The sequence below is a fragment of the Fukomys damarensis genome, unplaced genomic scaffold, assembly GCF_012274545.1.
Source record: "Fukomys damarensis isolate Sample0158 unplaced genomic scaffold, DMR_v1.0_HiC HiC_scaffold_19, whole genome shotgun sequence".
In the NCBI taxonomy this organism is placed as follows: Eukaryota; Metazoa; Chordata; class Mammalia; order Rodentia; family Bathyergidae; genus Fukomys; species Fukomys damarensis.
This window is the reverse complement of record NW_022900931.1, coordinates 48,168,217-48,181,346: the sequence shown is the minus strand read 5'-3', so window position 1 is coordinate 48,181,346 and position 13,130 is coordinate 48,168,217. Positions and strand designations below refer to the sequence as shown.

General features: G+C 48.9%; 1 protein-coding gene across 2 annotated transcripts in view; it reads right to left on the bottom strand.

Annotated features, from left to right (window-relative positions):
• Window positions 1–13,130, bottom strand: part of Cfap45 (cilia and flagella associated protein 45) — a 34,502-nt gene that overhangs the window by 14,004 nt on the left and 7,368 nt on the right. Inside the window, exons 1-6 of one of the 2 annotated variants that reach the window (XM_010616688.2) lie at window positions 13,037–13,104; window positions 7,390–7,515; window positions 4,833–4,975; window positions 2,442–2,586; window positions 1,782–1,952; window positions 441–619 (exon numbers count right to left, since the gene is read on the bottom strand). In XM_010616688.2, the coding sequence (XP_010614990.1) occupies window positions 441–619; window positions 1,782–1,952; window positions 2,442–2,586; window positions 4,833–4,975; window positions 7,390–7,515; window positions 13,037–13,096 (824 nt within the window). In that variant the 5' untranslated portion in view covers window positions 13,097–13,104. Of the gene's footprint in view, window positions 1–440; window positions 620–1,781; window positions 1,953–2,441; window positions 2,587–4,832; window positions 4,976–7,389; window positions 7,516–13,036; window positions 13,105–13,130 lie in introns of those variants that run through there. The other variant, XM_010616689.3, reaches the window with a different exon arrangement.

The window sequence follows — 13,130 nt, the reverse complement described above, 5'->3', positions numbered from 1 at the left end:
AAGCCACTTACTATAGGAAGGGAAAGCATTTGCCCAGAAGAAAAGGAAAGAGACCACTATTCCAAACAGAGGGAATCTGTGATGAGCCCTAGCATGCTGAGAAAACAGGAAGTGTACAGTGGGTGGCAGGAAGTGGTGAGAAATGAGACTGAACTGGGGCCACATCGGGATGCACCTGTGATGACCATGAAAATGAGCTTTAAAGTCCTGTGCCTGTTTGTACCCTCCGGGGGGACGGTAGATGGTGACAACGCCCAAGTCCCATCTGGTGCCTCTTTGCTAAGATACATGGACCCTGGGCTGGGGATTTAGCTCAGTGGTTCCACCGCCTGCTTCGCAAGTGTAAAGTCCTGAGTTCGATCCCCGGTACCCACCCGCCGCCAAAAAAAAAGACCCGTGGACCTGGAGGAACTCCACAATGACTTAAAGCACATCTTTACCGTATTCTTTCCTCCCTCCTCTTCCTCTCCAGCTCCTCCTGCCTTTGAATGGATTTCTGCCTCTCCACTTCCATCATCTGATCCAGCCGCTTCTCCTCCGCATCCAGCTCTCTTTGTATTTGCTGCTTCTCCAGGATTTGGGCATCCCGGATGGCATGGCACTTGGCATTGAGGATGATCTAGGGAGTGGGGAAGAAACTGTGGCGCTAGGCCTGAGGGGTAAGGACAGAGAAGGACACATTGTGGGTGCGTGGAAGTTTATGGGGGAGTAATGGGAGTAAATACCTCCGAGTAGGCTGGCAGTGTGTGCAGCTGCTCAAGTCCAGAGCCGCAAAATCATTCAGTAATTTGCCCTCCGCCTTAATATAGTCCAGCTCAGACATCAGTTGGGTTCCTACTATGCAATAGGGTCTGTGCAAAGAGAGACCCAGACTAGTGTGTTCTGGGGTTACAAGGTGCTTGCGGGGTGATGGGTTACCCTTTTGGAGATGACGAAAGTTATAAGCCCTCTCCTCTCCTTCATAAAATTCACCTACACAAATACACACAGAATCTCCATAGTTTCCGAGGCTTATGGTCCCACTTAGGAAACCATGAACCCCAAGTTAAGCTCAGGGGAGCTAAGACACCCTAACAGACGCCACGTGACTGATTTATGCACTGGAAGAGCCCAACATGACACCAAAAGGGATGAAACCATGCATGGGCCCACCAATAAAATAAGACATAAAAGCCCTGGAAAAGAACAGGAGGTGTAAGCAGGGAAGATTACCTAAGAGATAGAAATCAGAGATGAAGGGACTGAGGAGTCAGCATGTTTCACTTGGGCAGAAGCGAACCATAGGCAAATGAGTTACTAAATAGAATTTCAAATGAGTGCCTGGTCTTCACACTCTCTGCTAAAAGAACCACTCTGGGCTGAAGTCACAATAAATCCTATTGCCTGCACCATTGTCAGTGACCAGAATTGAATTAGCAGGATAAGAGCAATATCCTTATACTTAATCATCAATCATAATTCTCAAGGCTCTCCCAGATTTTAGCTTATTTAATTCTGCCAACAGTGCTGCTACAAAGGGTCACCACTTTCATTTTACAAATGAAGGAAAAAAGGCTCAGGGAGGGCAAGTGACTTGCCCAGGGTCACACAATGAGCAGTGGCAAAGCCAGTCCCTTCTGATCATAGCAGTAAGGGTGGCAAGTCCAGCTCTCCCCCTGCCCACCTAGCTAGTCACGCCTCTGGCTCCCCCACCAGCCCCTCACCTGACCCAGTGTGTGAATAAGAGGAGGGCGGGCCACGGCACCAAGTCCTCAGAGGAGGGGCGAAGGGAAGAGGCCCACCTTGTTCACGTACTTGAGCTCCTCTTCCTGCTCCATGCGCAGCTTGCTGGCTCTCTGCAGGAGGTCCTGGGCCCGCTCCTTAGCCTCCTCCTCCAGGTCACTGAGCTTCTTATTATTCTTCCTTGCCATTTCCTTCTGCTTCATGATCTTCTTGCGTGTAGTCACTGCATCCTAAGGGAGACCAGACTGGGTCTGAGGGATCTGGACACCCAGGTGACCCACAGTGACTCGGCCTCAGTCTATAAGGTTTCCCAGCCTGGCCTCAACCTCAACCCCCCTTTGGCCTACGAATCCCCACCCCACCGCATCTCAGGTGTTCCTCTCCAGCTTTCACTCTGCAACACTGTTTTTGTTTGCTTTTGTTTTTTGTTTTTTGAAACAGGGTCTCACTATGTAGTTGAGACTGACCTGGCACTCACTTTGTAGTCCAGGCTGGTCTTGAACTCACAGCGATGCTCCTGCCTCAGCCTCCCTAGTGCTGGGATGACAGGCATGCGTCACCACGCCCGGCTAACATTTCTTCATTAACTGCACATTCACACCTCGCTTCAGAATCCCCTAACAACAGGGAGTCCCCACTGTCACAAGAAGCTGACAGCTCTCCGGGCATCTCGATTCTGCCACCCATCTGCAGTGTCAGGGCTCCGGGAGGGTAGCTACCACAATGGCTTCCTTCTCCTTCTTCAAGGCCTGCTCCCTGGCCTCCAACTCTTCTCTGGTCAGAACGTGGGAAGCCCTTTTGATCCGCTCAAACTCCTCAGAGCTGATGATCAGGGATTCCCCGGAGGGGTCCTCTGTGGGAACACTGACACAGGAATAGAAGAGAGTTAGAAAGGAGAAGCAGGGAATCCTGAGCACCTACCTGGGGTTCCACATACCCTCCAACCCTCCTGTGTGGACTCAGCCAGGAAGGAGAGGCTGCTACTGCATGGGAGTGGGGGGTGCCGAGTGAAAATCAAGTAACGCTGCAGATTGAAGAGAGACATCTTCATTGCGGATGGCGGCACAGGCCTGTAATCCCAGCACTCTGAGAAACTGAAGCAAGAATATCACAAGTTCGAGCCCAGACAGGGCAACGTAGTGACTTAGGGGAGACCCTGTCTCAAAACATAAAAAAGAGGGCCAGGGATTTAGCTCAGTGGTGCTGCTACCTGCCTTGTAAGCACAAGGTCCAGAGTTCGATCCCTGGTACCAAAAAAAATTAATTAAAATTAATTAATAAATAAAGGACAGAGGATGTAACTCAGTATGAAGGCCCTGGCTTCAATCCCCTTCCTGCCAAAAAATGGCGGGGGGTAAATTCTTGTTCTCTGAAGTCCAGCTCATATGCTACCTTCTCTGGGCAGCTGTCCTCAGCCCTGCTCTGTGCTCCTGTATGCCACCCTGCCACCAGCCCCACAGACCACCTCCTCCTCTGACCCTGTCGTGGCGGTCAGTGCCCTCATCGTGACGGTGCAAACGCTGCTTCCTTTATGAGCTCCGTCAGGGTACAGACTCTGTCTAACGACATAGCTGCACGGCCTCTGGCACAGCGCTTGGGCCTGAGTGAGCCCTCCAAGCAAAGTTGTTGAATCAAACTTTAAAAATAGATTATTCCTGGTGACATTAAAAAAGAAAAAAGGGCAAGAGGACGCCAGACAAGGTGGAAATGGATGCCGGTGAGAAATCTAAACATCCCTGTCGGTCCAGCTGGAGAGAAGCTTTGAACCCTAAATACTAATTAATATCTCCGATCAACAGTTGCTGAAGACATGTCTATAGACCTCTCCTGGTAGCTGCCCAACACATTCAACAAATCTATAGGTAATTATAATGATTACAAACAAATGACATACATTAAAGGTGGGGGAGGGAGCAGTCAGGGGGTGGGAATAAAGCTGCTTCTGGGTGAGGCAGTTTAACAGGTGCATAGCAATAAGACGCAGACCGTCTGAGACAGGAAGTGAAACCTCATGTAATAAAACTAGTTTGATAGGGGGAGGGGTTGTCCACAAGGTAGACAGAACCAGTGAGTGGACTTGGCCTCAGACAGGATAACTGTGGTTTACCAGGTGGTATGGCACAAAACAGCCTGGGATTTGGAGTGACCTGAAGAGAGTTGCATCTAAGACACCAGGTCTGAAACACAACCAGCTCTTGGGTCCAGACCATCCACAGAAGAAGCCGACCCCAAGAAGGAGCCATTCTCAGCCCTGTGCCTGGCTGCGTGACTGCTGACCGTGTCTGGCATGACTGAGCTCAACAGGAAGCTGCAGCCTAGGCCAGCTCCTGCACTGTGTCCCAGCCAACCTCCCCAGCTCATGCCACGGGCAGCATTTCTGGAGATGTGCATTTTCATCTTGTGGGGGCGAGACTGGGAAGAACAGGTACAGAGGCGGGAGAGCACTAACATAAGAGTAAACTGATAAGGGCTGGGGCTTTATTTAACTCAGTGGTTCCACTGCCTGCCTCGAAAGCGCAAGGACCCACATTTGACCCCCAGTACCAAAGGTGTGGGCTTCCATACATTTTGCTGAGGTTGGCCTCAAGCGCTCTGGGATCGGGGCAGTCAGGAAACAAGGCTGAGCTAGTTTTGAAGGTATCCGGGAGCCCCTGTGAATCTCCTCTGATAGCCTCCGAGTCTAGGGCCAATGAGGCACTGGGTCGTTTCCCTTTGCTTGGGATTCTTGATGCAGCTGAAAGGAAGTGATTCATCTAGATTGCTGCCCTCCACCAACTGCACTAATAGGAGCTTGGCCAGCACCCGCTGAGTACTCCCCTCTGTCAGTCCCTCAGATCCCACAGGCAGCCAGAAGGTGGGGAGAAGAAAGAAGCCTGAAGTGAAGGGCGGTGGCACGACATAGACAAGGGGAGAATTGTGAGAGCCCAGGATGCGCAAGAAAGAACCATGAAACAAAACGGGAAGCAGGGGGACTAACTAGGAAATAAACAGCGACAGCGCCAACATAATGAAAGCAAAAGCAAGCAAGTGTCCCGAGCTTCCCAAAAAGCCCTCGGAGGAAGTGTGGGGCCAAGCGAGGGCAGCCTGGGCTTGCAACCCTGCAGACTCACACGAGTTCTCGAACCATGTCCCTGGTGATGAGCTGGATGGTCTGTGGCTTATGGTCCAGGCCCAGGGCAGTGAGAGTTTTCCGGATGGTATGCTTGTCTCTCAGGAGCACAATGGGGCTGTCTCTCTGGCCCTGGGCTGGGGGCTATGAGGTAGAAAGGATATTCCTTAAAGGCTGTCACCCGGTTCTTGCTGGCCAGTCTGAACTTTCCCTCACCCCACCCAGCAAAGAGGAAGCTTGCTGCGCCCAGAGCACAGGGGACCATGAGCAGCTAGTGCGGGGAAGCCACTGGACCTCCCTGTTGGAACATTGTGTGGTGCTCTGTCCTGACCCAATCTTTTAAGAACAAGCCTCTTATTCTCCCACAGGCATTCCTCACAGGAGGCACTGACAGTTGAAGTGGGACAGGAGGAGAGGGGCTACCAGTGTTTGTCTCTCTCTACTTTAAAAATTATCAGGAATGAAAAGTAGATCTTTGGTTTCTAGGTCCTCGTCTCTCCATGAAGGTTTTGCCTTTCTCAAAGAAGGAATAATTATCTTCCTTGGACCACGCTGTGGGTTTGAAGCAACACAATTTGTTAATATAATCTATATTTTAGTTTTTAATCCTTACCAATGATAAATTTTAAAAGACATACTGAGGGAGTTAGACATAGCTAAATGGTTTCCAGGTGATCTGTTCTTAAAAGGTGGTGAGAGGTCAGTGAGTTTAGAATTCAGCACGATGAATACACACTACACGTGTGATTTTTCTTTTTTTCTTTTTTTCCTTTTTTTTTTTTTTCTGGCCACACAGACATTAGATGACAAGAAATTAACTCACTTATTTCAGAGACTGTCTGAACACAGGACAGACCTCCTGTGTCCCTGCAGCCCCTGGGACCCTGGCTGGAGGCAAGGGCATGGCCTTGCCCACCTGAGGGCTTCTCTTGGCCCTCTGTCCTCTGCGTGCTGCTGCCACCTGCTGCCCATCTCCGCCTCCAGGCAGGCACCGCTCAGTCACGCCACAGGCCACTTCTGCCCCCTGCTGCCAGCTGAAGAACTTCCAGACTCACACTCACACCGAAGACCAAGGAAAACTGGATGGAATGGCATTTTTCTGATGCCCTTTTGTCAGTCTCCTGACACACTCCCCCATTTCCAAACCTCTTCACTTCGGCTAGAAAACTCCACGTGGGTCCCCCCGCACCAAAAGAGTGTCTATAAGTGAAGCTGCATTCATTGGATTTTCCCCTTCCCACTAGGAAAACCGCAGCGGAATGGGAGTCTTAAAAAGATGCGTAGCTTTAACCCCCTGGAAAATTCTCTTCCACCTACAATGAGGAGGGACGAGCAGGAACAGAGAGGAGGTATCTGCTCCTCAGCCTACCTGCTGCCAGGGGCCCCACGCCACCAGTGCACTCTTTCTTCCCCTCTTCCTCACCCTCTCAACTGCCTCGCTCTCTGTGCCTCGTTGTCTTCTCTTCCCTCTTTCTCACCTTCTGAACTTCATGCGTACCCAAAGTTTTCAAAGCAATTCTGAGGTTCTCCTTTTTAAGGAGTTGTCTATATATCCATCAACAAATACATGGATAAAGAAAATATGGCAGGGCGGGGATTTAGCTCAGTGGTTCCACCACCTGCCTCACAAGCTCAAGGACCCAAGTTCGATCCCTGGTACAAAAAAAAAAAAAAAGAAAAGAAAAGAAAAAGAAAAAAGAAAAGAAAAAGAAAATATGGGATTTATACACAGTAGAGTGCTACTCCGCTATATGAATAAACTTCAGTCATTTGTAGAAAACGGATACACCTTGATATCACAATGTTAAGTGAAATTAATCACATATGCATGCTTAAAGAGTACATGATTTCTTTTATATGAGAAACCCAAAAAGTAAATAAATAAATTGAAGAGCAAAATAAAAGATAGATAATAAGATAGATGTTTTACAAATGGAAAGAGAACCAAGAGATGGAGGAAGAAAGAAGGGAGGAAAGGGAGGACAGAAGAGGAATTAAGATGTGTTATGTACATTACCAGTTCCCCACATGAATGCAATCATTATGTACTGCAAACATGGACCGATAAAAATAAAAAACAATTTTAAATGGAGTTGTCAGGCTCTTAGTCCAAATGAGACCTGCAAACAAAGACCGGCTTGTTTCCCAAACCTAAGTCATTGTTTCAATGGAGCTAGTAGGACGGGAGGTCATCTGCCTCGTGCCGTGATGCTCTTCTCTCCTGATGGCTGTGTCTGCCAGCTGGGCCTGCTGGCCCTCAGATGCTTTCATCCCTGGCTTTCCCTGAGCACGTGTCCAGCTCTGTGCAGCTGGATCTCCCTTCAACATCACACCAGAGTTTAAATGCTGTGAAGATTGCAGACTTCAGAGAACTGGAAGCCAGGTGCCCTGTTCACCCTGGCCAGAGGCCTCAGAATTGCCCCTTTATCTCCATCTGAGCCTTGACCTACAAGAGTGAGCATAGGGGCTTGGCCAGTACAAGCTTTGTCCTGATCTACAATGGTCTGGGCTTTGCCTCCAAGCAAGAGGTACTTGGAGGGGCCTGCGAAAGGTTCTACCTTGACTCCTCCGAAGAGGCTCTCATCCACCTCAGAGTTCATGGCTTTGGTCCGATAGCGAGTTCTATTTTGTGATCTATTGGAAGCAGTAGAAGAGGCGCTCAGGACAACACTTCCACTTAGCGGCTGCAGAAAGAAGCAGAAAGTCATTATCAGTACAGAGGTCATCAGTCTGGAGTGGCATCCAGAACCTAGGCGGCAAAACAATTCTTCAGCCTGTGCTGGGGCCTGGCATGTGGGAAAAACACTTAGGGAAAGACCTGTGTAAGCCCTGAAACACAGGGACAAAAAGCAACAAGTGGACAGCATCCCTATAGAAACAGGGGAGACCGTGGACAAGGGTGGAGCATATAAACCCTGCAAAAAGAAGCATTTCTAAATATGACCCAAGATACATCATGGAAAGGTGCAGGATCCCAATGGTGAATGTAACTGTACTGTATACCTAAAATGTACCAGTAATCATAAACAGGAAAAAAAGAAGCATTTCTACAGTCCCAGAAGCTGAGGAAGACTAAGATGGTCATGCAGTATGGAAGGAAGAATAAAGGAAAAGGGAATGGCAGGGGGAGGAGCAACACTTCACCTCCCCAGGAATGCCACCAGTCTTCTCAGCCTGAGCACCAGGACCCCTTCACAAATGACATGCTACTTGAGCTCCTGCAGGTCTTGTAGTCTCACAAAGTCATAGTGGGGACCAGAGTATAGAAAGGATGTAGAAGCACCTTGCCCACTGCTTGGCATGTGATTAAGACCTAATGCGCTGTAGCCCATGAATGATTATCAGCTACAACCAGGCACACAATTAATACGTTCCTAAAATCCACTGTGTGGCGCTTTTCCTCCCAGTACTCCTTTGGGGTGCACTAGCCATTTAACCACTAGAAACTGTTAATGTTTGGCAAATTCTCCCATCTAATCATTGTAGGTGGCAGGGCTCATCTTTGGTAACAGAACCTGGAAGATCAGGTAGTTGCCTTCCCATTTGGGTGAGGAACCCAAACTGAGACAACGCAGTCACTGCAATCTGAAATAACTAGAGAACTAGTGCTACAAGCAGCAGAACAAAGAAAACTTCCATGTCCTGGCCAACATCTGGGGCAACAGTGATAAGACCAGCAGTACCATGCATCTGAAGCTGGCAATGCTGAGGGACAACCATGCATCAATGAGCCCGACCAAATCCATTCTTGGCTTTGACTTTGGCCTTGTTCCCAGTGCAGAGCCTCCCTTTGTTCACAGGTCCCAAACCTAGCTGGTGCAAACTCTGTGCGCTTTCAAAAATCCCTCGCACTGCATTCCCTTCTATGTGAATTCAAGACTGGCTCTGTGGTTTATTACCAAGAACCCAAGTAATACAACCTGCATTCTCAAAGGTCAGTCCAACTTCAGCTGGGCCCCAAGAGTAGAGAAATCTATGCCTAGGAAGCAGTTTCTGCAAAGACTCCAGGCTTAATGTAAAGCTGATTCAAACCTCACTTTGCAGGAGCTCATATCACCCCTCCCAAGGGGTGTAAACTGGGCTACCTCGGGGGAAAGGGCTGGGCACATTGGGTCCCTCAATGCCTGGGGATCCGCAGCCATCAAGGGGATGAAGTAAATAGAAATGGACCATGCATTCCAGGTCACTAAACACTGGACAGTGTTTTGAAGGATCTCTGATCTGACATTACCAACCAGACCCCTGCAGCACCTGTTCCACCTGTATCAGGTTTTCACACTAACTTGGATAATTATTCTCCAGCTGGCTCTGTTCTGAACAATGAGCACTGCTGTGTGTGCCTCTTCCTCGCCTCCCGATATAGCCAGCAAAAAGCTTATACAGTGGAGCCGCCCTTTACATCCTCAGTCAGCCCCAGTACAGCAAAGCCAAAAAGCTTGGATTTATTAAAAGGTAAATATAGCAGCACTGAAGACGCCTAATAACAGCCTCTGAAGGGTTATTATATGGTGGGTGGTGAGCAACTGCTCCCCATTCCACTAAAAATAGAATAAGAGGAAATGAACAGAAACTGCAGTAGGTGGGATTGAGGCTAAGCATTGGGAACAACTGGAAAAGGTGGGAGGCTTTGGACCATGAGGGGATGGTGCGCGTTCAACGTGTATGTAATCATAAAAAATAAATAAAAAGGCTCAGTTCCCAGCACATAGGAACCGAACAGGTTGATAAAGAACAATGAAGAAGACCGAGGAAGACGACCTCTCAAGGACAACAGTCTGGATTGAGATGGATGTCTTTTGGGGACACAGCAGCCTGACTCCAAGTCACTCCACTATTCCATACTTTCCAGCTCATGTATGTGGTCTGCAGTGTGGGTAACACTGTACAGTAAAGGGCTCTGGAGTACAGATGGAAAGTATTATTACTGTTTTGCATGTGTTTCCCTGTTTCTCTTCAAGAGCTCCTGTGGGATTTCCACCACCCTACAGGCTCCTGGGGCTGAAGCTGCATCTTCTCTTCCCTGTGCCCTTGGTACCCAGGTCAGAAGTTCACCACAGGAACTAACTGACACCTGAGCCTCGAAGTCAGAACAGAGGAAGGAAAACAGATGACCACAGAAAAGTGGCCACTGGGCAGGACAGCGGGAAGCTCCGAGCTCTAGGGCTGGGTATCGGAGAAACCTCATTTGGGAACTGCTGACTCTGAAGCCACAAGCCTTACCCTAGGGTTAGAATAACCTGTTTTGCCAAGAGTAACAAAAAGGATTAGGGAGGTCACTGTGTAAATGTACTAGAAAAAAACGAAGCACCAAGCAGTAATGGAAAGTTGGATCCTTCTGGACCAGAAGCAGTAGCCAAGAGGCTCTTTTAGGAGGGGGTTTTATTTCTTGCATGACCAAATGAGTATTGCCAAGAAGCTGAGCATTGGCTAGCAACAAGCTCACCTAATCCTTCTTGGAGAGAGGTAGCTCCTGAAAGAAAAGCAGCTCTTCCCAGCTCCCAATAGCTGAGGAGACAGGGTGGGGGTCAGGGGCAGATTGGGGATAGATAGATGCGTCTTGCTTTGATATGTTCACCATGGTGACTAAGCCAATCCTCCCCTCCACACACCCACACACCCCACATATAGTACTGATAATTGAATCCAGGGCCTTCTGCATGCTAGACAAGTGCTCTGCTACTGAGCTATACCCCCAGCCCTTGCCTCTGTCCTCATATACTATCCCATCCCAGGAGCACAAGAATCTGACCAAAGCTGGGCGTCCTAAGAGAGACTCCACTACAGATAGATTATCTGGTCAAATAGATGAAGACAGTGACTTAGAGAAAATATATTCTAAACAGGGTATGGTTGCATACACCTGTAATCCCAGAACTCTGGGAGGCTGAGCCAGGAGGATCACAAGTGTGAACCTAGCTTGGACAACTTAGCAAGAGCCTATCTCAAAATAAAAAATAATAAAGGACTCAGAAGTATAGCTCAGTGCAAAGGCCCTGGGTTCAGTCGCCAGTTGTGCAAAAGGAGTAAAAGAAAATAAAATACATTCTAAGAAAGATATAAATATTCCCGTGAGGGTTGGGGATTTAGCTCAGTGGTGCTGCCGCCTGTTTTGCAAGCACAAGGTCCTGAGTTCAATCCCCAGTACCAAAAAATATATATTCCTGTGAAACTGTTTGTGGCATGGAAAGAATCTTCACAAAAATATTTAACAGTAACTTTAGGCAAGCTTTACCATCTTAAGACATTTCTCCTATTGAGTAATTTTCTGTCATGGGTAGATAACTTTTTATGACCAGGAAGAATAATAAAAATTTTTAGTTGAAAACAAACAGAGGGCCTGCAAGAGAGTGCAGCCCATAAAACCACAGCATCTCATATGCCAGGATGTTTAGCTCAAACCCGGCAAGACAAAGCAGGAGCAGAACTGGAATAGATCAGTGTGGAGTTTCCCTGATGTAACTGCAACACCTGTCAACTGAACAAAAATGAAGGTCTGTCCTTTGTTAGGCGTCCTCCTCACCCTCTGGGTAGTTCCTCTTACACATATAGAATCACAGTAAGCTGGCAAATTCAGGCTTCAAACTCTCAGCCTGGTTCTACTTCCCTTTCTGTGGACTTTAATTACTAAGAAGATGAGAATGGCCATACACCGGGTCCCTTGCCTTTTTTTCTGAGCCAGATAGTATCCTTTCTTCAAATGGGACTAGGTCGCCATCTGCAGGATGCCACCTGAACCTGACATCCTAGTCAGTACTGAGGTCCCTGTCCCTCTGACTATTAGTCAGTATTTTTGTAAGAGTTCTGGAAGCCTGCTTAGTTGTGAGCCTCATCACCACCTCTTCTCACTCTTCCATGCCCTTCAAAGCCAGTGAGTAGCACTAATATGTACATACCACGCGCACACACACACACACACACACACACACACACATGCACAGCCTGCCAGTGACCACTGGGACCCACTGCTTCTCCAAAGTGTCCGTGTGTCCAATTCTGCCTGAGGGACTTCACAAGGGCTCAGTCAGCTGTCCAAACCCCTGCTGTGGACAGCCCTTGGGCGAGAAATTCCTGATGTGGGTCCTCCTGCTGCCCAAAAGTCTAATCTAATTACAGTTTACTGACTCATGAGGACTTAGAAATAGAAAACTGTAAAACAGGAGAAAAAGGGAGCCAACATTTGCAGTATGCCCTTAGACAGCAGGTGTGATACTTAGACCCTCACACTCATGTGCACACCACTGTGCTGCAGGGAGGGCAGAAACAGAATCAAACAAAATGCATACCCAGGAAGGGGCCCCTCGCTGCCACACTTCAGGGAGTCCGCAGAAGTTGGGAACTGCTCTTTGCTGGAGATGTATTTCTTAACTAAAAAAAATTTCTTTGGAAACCCATTAAGTCCCAGAAAACCATTGCAGCTCTCAGCCAGAAATGTGTCCACAGGTATACCCAAGAGCCACCTCTGCCCCCTGATTTGACAGACACTCTACAGTTAATTCCTACAACCACAGGCTCCAACACCTACCCACCTTCCACCTCACCCCTCAGGGCTCAAAACGCTCAGTTCAGGTAAGACCACACACACACACACACACACACACACACACACACACACGACTCTTCCCGGGCCCTGCTGACCTTCTCTAACTTGATGGCCTTTCTAGTCCCCAGCCCAGGGAACCCCAGGCCTGCCAGCCCTGTACCAGTTTATCTCCAGGGCCTTGCAAACCTGGGGCCCACCTCGTTCATGCATTTATTAATTTCTTCTTTCACAATTGTTTATTGAGTATCCACCCACTAAGTGATCCAAAGCCCTGCAACAGCAGAGAAAACTGAGGTTCAGGGACTTTAGACCCATGGTCACCCTGCAATGTAATACCGGAACAGGTACATAACCCAGGACCCCTCCCCCGCACCAGTGTTCTTCAACACCTCATATCCCACAATCCCCAGTCCATGGTGGCCCACGCTGACGGGACGGGAGCAGCTGAGACATGCCTTTCTCTGCGCCTCACTCCACACTGCCAATCCCTGTGAACCCCACACCTAATTCCTCTTCTGAACGCCCCTCTAGACGCCCTTTGCTTTCTCTACGGCTGTCCTCCCCGACCGCAGATGCAACTTCTGCCCTCCCAAAGCCACTACTTCACCCCCCTCGGAAATCCGCCCCCGCTCAGAGCATTAAGCTAAGGTCGCCCAGAGCCTCACCATCTCTTCGCCTTGGTCACCCGCACCGCCGCAGGGCCCCGGGTGTTGACGCGTTGCCATAGCAACCACCTCCGGGGGGGGGGGGGGGGGGGGG